At 46.2% G+C, this 7,808-nt stretch overlaps 1 protein-coding gene across 1 annotated transcript in view; it reads right to left on the bottom strand.

Moving 5' to 3' along the window:
* Positions 1–6: 6 nt before the first annotated feature.
* Positions 7–7,808, bottom strand: part of xpo7 (exportin 7) — a 23,553-nt gene continuing 15,751 nt past the window's right edge. Inside the window, exons 15-28 of the mRNA XM_023419059.2 lie at positions 6,136–6,209; positions 5,616–5,696; positions 5,124–5,187; positions 4,934–5,042; positions 4,117–4,223; positions 3,812–3,900; positions 3,592–3,699; positions 3,355–3,437; positions 2,880–3,094; positions 1,804–1,942; positions 1,558–1,715; positions 1,159–1,257; positions 952–1,079; positions 7–297 (exon numbers count right to left, since the gene is read on the bottom strand). Coding sequence (XP_023274827.1) covers positions 204–297; positions 952–1,079; positions 1,159–1,257; positions 1,558–1,715; positions 1,804–1,942; positions 2,880–3,094; positions 3,355–3,437; positions 3,592–3,699; positions 3,812–3,900; positions 4,117–4,223; positions 4,934–5,042; positions 5,124–5,187; positions 5,616–5,696; positions 6,136–6,209 — 1,548 coding nt within the window. The 3' untranslated portion in view covers positions 7–203. The remainder of the gene's footprint in view (positions 298–951; positions 1,080–1,158; positions 1,258–1,557; positions 1,716–1,803; positions 1,943–2,879; positions 3,095–3,354; positions 3,438–3,591; positions 3,700–3,811; positions 3,901–4,116; positions 4,224–4,933; positions 5,043–5,123; positions 5,188–5,615; positions 5,697–6,135; positions 6,210–7,808) is intronic.

The raw sequence follows: 7,808 nt of genomic DNA, 5'->3' as shown, positions 1-7,808 counted from the left end.
GCTGAAGTTAATCAACGATCCCGAACGTCGTGTATCGGGGTGAGGAGATGATCCCCAGGCATCCGGGCCCAGGGGGGGGGGACTGATGCAGAGAGGGGAGGGGAGGGGAGGCAGGAGGAGGGAGGCTGTGGAGGAGCGAGTGGGGGGGTGAGGGGAGGGGTGAGCTCTGTCTGCAGCTGGGTAAGACTCTGCTGTGTGGAATGTCAGCTCATCATGTCGTTGCTGTTGACGCCGTATGTCGAGTTCTTCATGCTGTCGTTGACTTCCCTCCTGAACACCGACAAGTTCTGAGTGAACCTGCACACACACACACACACACACACACGCACACACACACACACCCACACACACACACACACACACACACACACGTCATGTTAGCAGTACGTCAGCAGGATGCATCTTCCCTCTGAACTATTGAAGGTAACAGTAAGATTTTAACAGTAAACCACTTTTACCAATACTGCTTATTGATCTGATGATTGGTACTTTAACGGTTCTCGTATTGATACTTTTTGTAAGAGAAACAGATAAATTAAGACCAGAATTATTGCTTATTTTTTCCTGTGATTAACATTCCTGAACAACTTTGTTTGGAATGAATCAAAAACAAACGTAACACACAAAGATTTACTACAGGACTGTTTAAACTGTGCAGAGCCGATAACGTCAGAGCTTATCAATACTTTCTAAATGTAGACCCGGGGGCCGTTTAAAAACACGTCTGCTGCACAAAGTCACCTTTCATTTCTCAAACTTCTTGTTCTTGTGGATGATTTTACCTCAAGTTTCTCAAAATGATTCAAACAGAGGAGGACAATATAACAGACACAGATCAACCTGCACAGAGTGTTTACTGTCATTAACCTGCATCTATCATTTTTATCATGACGCTCCTCCGTGTCTCCTGTGTGAACATGGTTCCTGCAGGTGTGACGTCATGTGACTCACCTGTCCCGGTTCTTCGTTAGTAGATTTCTCTCTATTCCCTCCATCAAGTTCTCGAAACATAAGTGCATGGCTTGCTGCTTCTCTGGGGGCTGACTGTTGACGATGCTGTTCCTCAGGTCAGCGAAATACTGCGGGACGCCACGACACACACGTGTTACTACACGCACACACAGATACAGATGTGATCCAGGTGTGTGTGATGCTTACCTTTTCGTTGAGCAGGATGAGGCCTAACAGAGGCCGTGACATCGACCACTGGTTCCTACAGTCCTCGAAGATGATGATGTTCAGAACTGTGGACAGCATCTGCACAATGACCAGAGTCACAGTCACATTCAGAGACGCACCGACCCGGCGGCCTCAGGTCTGAGGTCAGCCAGACGTCACCCCGCCACAATAAGAGCTTTGATATTTTCTCTTCGTTTTCTGCTGTGTTACTCATCACTTCCTGCATGTGCTTCATAATAAAAGTATTTTGATGTAGAGGCAGTTGTAGACTTTTATTGTGAAACATGAATCGCTGACTAGAGTCAACACATCGCATCAGCGTCAAGTGCATCTGTACGAATGTGTCTCGGAAATAAATGTCCGAGCAGATCATCTCACCTGTTGGATCATCTCCGGGTGCTGCTGCATGATGTGCAGGAAGCGATCGTCCGTCGCCATGGGAGTGGGGCGTTTCTTCGTGGAGCGGGACAGCTGTTTGAACAGGTAGGTCACTATGTGGTCCAGACTGGAGCAGCAGCCCGTGCACACCATCGTGTCTGAAACACACACACACACACACACATGAACCAACCACAGTGACGTACACACTCTTTAAAAACACAGTGTGAGCTGCGGGGGTTTTACCGAGCGCGGTGAGTCCCTCCGATATGGAGGACAGGATGTACATGACGACGTGAGGCTCCAGGCTGGCGATGAAGTTCATGTGGTCCTGAGTCAGCACCTCCAGCAGAGAGTAGAAGGACTGGCTGAGCTTCGGGTAGTCCTGCAGGGACAGGAGGAGCCGGGTCAGTGAGTCTGGAAACTGCTGCTGTATCTGACAGTCGACTGAGAGACGTCACCTTCGTCACTTTACAGACGGAGCGATTCATTCATTAATCAGGCCGATTAATCGATGGCAGATATAATCTTTAGTTGCTGCCCTAGTGGATAATACCAGGACCTCTTCATTAACACAGAGGACCCTGTACCTCACCTGGACCTGATTCAACCAGCTCAGGTGTTTGTCCTGACGCCTCTGTAGGTGTGTGTTGTCTGTGTGTGTGTCTGTGTGTGTGTGTGTGTGTGTGTGTTGTGTGTAAAGTGAAATATTAAAGCAGCAGCAGCAGCAGCAGCGATCTGACGACGCAGGACGTCGTCCGTTTTTACAGACTGAGACAAAGTCGTGACTCGAAGCTCCATGAGTAAAAGCGAGTCGACAGGAAGCTGTTGTTGCTGCAGCTGCTGCTTTAACTGGAGACTAATAAACACATTTAAATCTTCTGCTGTTTCTGCACTTCTGAAAAGCCTCATTTACGTGAGTCCAGTAAATATTAAAGTCTCAGCCCTGATTGGTCCAGTCCGTGTGTGGAACAGCAGAGTTCAGTTACAGTTCAGTCCCAGTGTCGTGTCACAACATTTAAATAATGAATGCAGGTATCTTCCGTCCTCTGAAGCAGCTGTGTCTCAGTACAGGAAGAGCTAGTGAACAGAAACCACCAGAAACACAGAGGGTGTCTCTGTGTCCCAACATTTATTTTCTCGTATTTTTGACCTTCACCTGAACGCTGCGTACAGTATCGCCGCTCTGAGTCCACGTGTGATCACAGCTCAGGTCTATATTAGTGGATCAGGTCCAGACTGGATCCAGAGAACCTGAGGTCACATGTTTGATCCCCCCCCCCCCACCTGTCAGAGGACACGTCCCACACTGTTCAACCTACTAGTAAGTCACTGTGGGGGATGGACAGCAGTAGTTTGATGAAGGTCTGCAGGGCGTTGTCCAGGGCGTCGTCGCCGTAGAGACGGAAGACCCCGAAGTTGACGTAGTTCCCGCTGAGCACCGCCTTCAGCATGGCGAAGCACACGCTGACCCCCTTCAGCTTCACGCCGTACACCTGGTCCTTCGGGACTTCCCCCAACGTCAGGATACGATTCCCTTCACAAAGAAACATGACATGACTTCACACACTCTGATCTGAGGCCCTGCTCTGACAACATGTATTGATTATATATTATATGTGAACAAATGAATATTATCACACACTGACATCAGAATAAAGACAATCATTTAATATCAGGGAGGTTTTAATATGTAACATTTCCTCTTCATTTATTTACAATTATTGGTGTCATAATGTTTTATTTATTTAGTGTTGGGTTATTTATGGAGTCAGGGCTTTTATTGTGGTGACGCACCGTAGGTGGTGATCATCTTGCTGGTTTCTCTGAACAGCAGGATGCCGTTGGGCGACGACACGTCAAACTGTAACCGCTGAGATCTGCAGAGAAAATCAGTAATGATCAGTTTCAGGAGAGAAGTGATTGATGATGATGATGATGATGCTGCTGCTGAGTTTCATCACGTGGGATCATTTCTACTCATAAAGCAGGATGTGGATCTGATGTGCGACACTGCAGCAGGAGCATCTTCACCTGTTGTGAACGAGTTCAGCCATTAGTTTGAGGACAGGCGTGGTGCATGCTGGGTCGTGGTACCACAGCTCGATGGCGCGCTGCAGGATGGGCATGTAGGCCGGATATCTGCAGCTCTGGGTTAAAGACGGTTTGTGGACAGACGGTGAGGAACAGTGAGAACAGGACAGTTCAGGCTGGAGTTAAACATCACACAGTTTACAGTCAGCTGTCAGGATACATCCAGTCAAACAGCATCATGAAGCTGGTCTTGGCGTTGAAGGCGAAGGCGATGCCCCGCAGGTCTCGGACCAAACCCACCAGAGTCCGCTACAGGAAACAGCAGAAGAAGAAGAAAAGCGTCAGTTACAACATTCCTCTGAGCGTGAAACACCTGCTCATTATCAATGTACGAGTTTCTGCTGCGTTCAGCCAGTTACAATAAAGACTCTGAAACATTTTGATCCAACAACACAAAAACAAAGGGCATGCAGTGTGTGTGTGTGTGTGTGTGTGTGTGTGTGTGTGTGTGTGTGTGTGTGTCACCTTGGCTTCCTGCTCATTGAAGGTGTTTGTGCTCAGCATCTGAGCCACAGCTTCAAACGCAGCCGTCAAGGGCAACATGAACTGTTCGAACTGGTCCTCGTCCTCGCCTGCACACGAGCAAACAAACAAAGAAACAGATAAACAAACAAACAAACAGATCAACAAACTGCAGCCTTACAGGACTCAACAGGCGTTTAGCTGCAACAGGCGTCACAACGAACGGCCGAGGAGTCGTTCTCCGAGTCAACATGAACTCTTCATTATCCACCAACATCAGGACGAGACTCAGGAAACAGAAACGTTTCTTGGTTTTAATTGAACTAAATTTAAATGGTTCATCGTGTCTCGAGGATGTTTAGCAGTTTTAAAATGTTGCAGTGAGAAACGATGGTAGAGAAGCATCAGGTGACCGTCACTGTCTCGTGGTTCCAGATGCTGATTGGTCAGAAACTCCCAAAAGTGTGAGAGTCTAATTATATTTGAATATGTTAAAACTGTAAATATCCAATCAACACAGTGATTGTTTAACAATGAACTGATGATAAATATCAGAGGGAGCAGGAGGAGGAACAGATGTTTCACTGTCACTTTATTTACTGAATCAGTCTGTGATTTTAATCTGGTTTATTCTCTTTGATCTTTATCTTCAGTTTTATTTCTCTCTTTAAATGACAAGTGTCTTTTCTGTGGTAATAAACTCTGTTCCTCTACAGCAACATGGTGATAATATTCACACGCTCCATGTTGGGCTGGATCTCCGGCTTCACACCTGTGACCACACCTGTACCTGCAGCGCTTCAAGTGTGAGTGTACTGACCCAGATCGACCATCAGCAGGCGTCCCAGCGCGGTGTAGAAGGTGGTCCGACACCTCATGTCGCTCAGGTTGGACTGGTTGTTCACGCCGAGGAAGGAGAAGTGCTCGCTCTGACACGGTAAAGACACAGGACGTTAGTGACACGACATCTCTGATTAAACATCACGTTAAAGTGTCAGTGAAAAACTCACCGTGTGGTTATTCAACATGAACTGCACGGCACTGAGCTTCACCAGCTTCCTCACGCTGCTGTACGTACACACATCAGGTCAAGGAGCAAACACAGAGTCTCTGAACACACACCTGGATCACACCTGGATCACACCTGGATCACACTGGTGATTATTCAGGTTTAAAATTAAAGCTGCTGTTTGAGTCATGTGCACAGAAAATGAGAGAAAATGAAAATGACTGATTAAACCGAACGTTTCAGGAGATTTCCTGTCACAGTAAACTGAGTCTTTTAAAGACGTGGAGACGGTTTTCAGACTCAACACTAAAAAATAACAAGACGATGAACAAACAGTGAATAAAATCATCAGTCTCTTGATCACAAAAACCCTTTTTACACCAGCAGCAGGTTCAAGTTGTTTTCACCAGGGGAAAGAGGCTGAACACACACACACACACACACACACACACACACACACACACACACACACACACACACACAGGAAGGATATCCTAACGAGAGGTCGTTCAGTAGCTGGAGTGTCTTGGAGGTGATTGGTTCACACTGGCCCCAGTACTTCAGGTTCGTGATGCTGAAAGAGGGAAAAGGATGAAGGCAGTGAGATGTGGACAAGAGCTGCATTAAAATCTAGTAAGTGGACCTTTAAGTTAAGAGTTGTTTTGTTAAACTGACCTGAAAAGTTTAATAGGTTAATTAAGGTTAAATAAAATGATTTATTTTGACTTTACCCAGAATTCAAATGAAAGAGAATTAAGAGAGAAAATAGTGAATAAAATATAATTTGTCTTTCTCACAATTTAATTAAAAGAACAAGAGAAGAAAATAACAAAAAAAGAAACTTTCATTTTTCTTTTTAATTATATTTTCAAAAGCTTTTAATCTGAGCTTTTAACTCTCCGTTTTCAAAACAGCCATTTCTCAATATGAATTTATTGATCCTTAAACACAAACTGTCAGACTGAGCGTCTCATGAAGACACGTGTTCGTCCATCTTTATCTGCGTTACTCACATTTTCCCTATAAACACACTGAGCACCATCGTCTCGTCGTTCAAGCCCAGAACTTCTGATAGTCGTCGATAAAGCTGCAGATAAAAACACACAAACACACAAACGATCTGTCCATCATTTTGTCTCAAACACAGAACATTTACTGAACCGAACACATCCCATCTCCACTCCTGCAGCAACCATCACTCAACTAACTGACCAAACACAGGAGGGGGGTCAGCAGCTAACAGGAAGGAAGGAAGGAAGGAAGGAAGGAAGGAAGGAAGAAGAAGAAGAAGAAACATGTTTTTTTGTTTTGTTTTCTTTCTTCTTTTCTCTCTCCATTTCAACAACTTAAAGTATAAATCTCTGCCAATGACAAAAAGCAGTCAGTTGTTTTGTCCCACTTCAGCAGTGGATGCCATCATGATGTTTTGTCTCCGTTTTGCTTCACCATAAAAATAATTAAATAAATGATTAAAAACACTTCAGAAGCTCCTTACAGCTGCTAACACCTCATCATGTGCTATAAACCATTTATTCAATGTATTCAAAGTCTTTAATATAAAAACATACTCATATATTTTCCAGCCACCTGAACAGGCCAATACACAAACACACACACACACACACACACACACACACACACACACACACACGGCCTTTATTTCTCCGTGCTCTTCACAGCAGCTTCCATCAGTTATAAACCCCGTGTTACAGCTGGATGCTGCGAGTCGTGCTCCTCTAATCCTTCAGTAACTGAGTCAGTGGATGAACTCACAGCCTGAACACTGTGTGTGTGTGTGTGTGTGTGTGTGTGTGTGTGTGTGTAGGTGATGGACAGGATGCAGAGCAGCCAGTGACCCACACTGACACACAGCTCCAGCTCTGCAGCTCAGCAGGGAGAAGACAAGCCAAGCGTGAGGACACTGAGATGTTCTGAAGATAAAGGATAAAGAGCTGGGGGGGGGGGGGGGGGGGGGGGGAGAGACGGACACCAGAGGGTTAATCTGACAGGAAGTGGGGCCCCGACCACAGCGTCTGGTTATTGTGTTGACTGGCGGTTGTTTGTGGTGATTGGCTTCACTAAAGGCACGACACAGAAACCTAACGAGCTGGAGGACATAGAATCACACCACCTCCACCTTCTGGGTTCTGCCTTGTGTTTCCACCATCTTTAACTGGTTCAGTATCAGCTCCTGACCAGAATCCACATTTAGTTCTGGGAAGAAACAGAAGCAGAACCTGAGAGCAGTGGATCCACAGGACACACGGCTCGTTAACCCCACACACACACATGGACGTCGTTTTATTTGTACTGCTCTGAGGTCTGAGGTGAATCTACCTCTAATGCACAACACCGTCTGAAGGGTGGGGGTGGGGGGGGTGGGGCTAATACAGCTTCTACATTGCACCACTTATCTGGGACGTTCACATTTTGCAGTTTCTGCCCCGAACAAAGAGAACACACACACACACACACACACACACACACACACACACACACACACACACACACACACACACACACAGTCAGCAGGAAGTGGACGCCTCCACCACGTCTAACTACACAATAGTAATACCACAGGAGCAGGACCAGACTGAGACTGCGCCTCTCTATAGAAAGTGCTGCACCAGCAGACACCAGCGTCCAGGACAAAAGACCTGCCCATTCCCTTCAACTTACACCCCCC

Source organism: Seriola lalandi, unplaced genomic scaffold, assembly GCF_002814215.2.
Source record: "Seriola lalandi dorsalis isolate HSWRI2012SDOR001 ecotype SW California unplaced genomic scaffold, Sedor1 jcf7180002054590, whole genome shotgun sequence".
In the NCBI taxonomy this organism is placed as follows: domain Eukaryota; kingdom Metazoa; phylum Chordata; class Actinopteri; order Carangiformes; family Carangidae; genus Seriola; species Seriola lalandi.
This window is presented reverse-complemented; position numbering and strand designations above follow the sequence as displayed.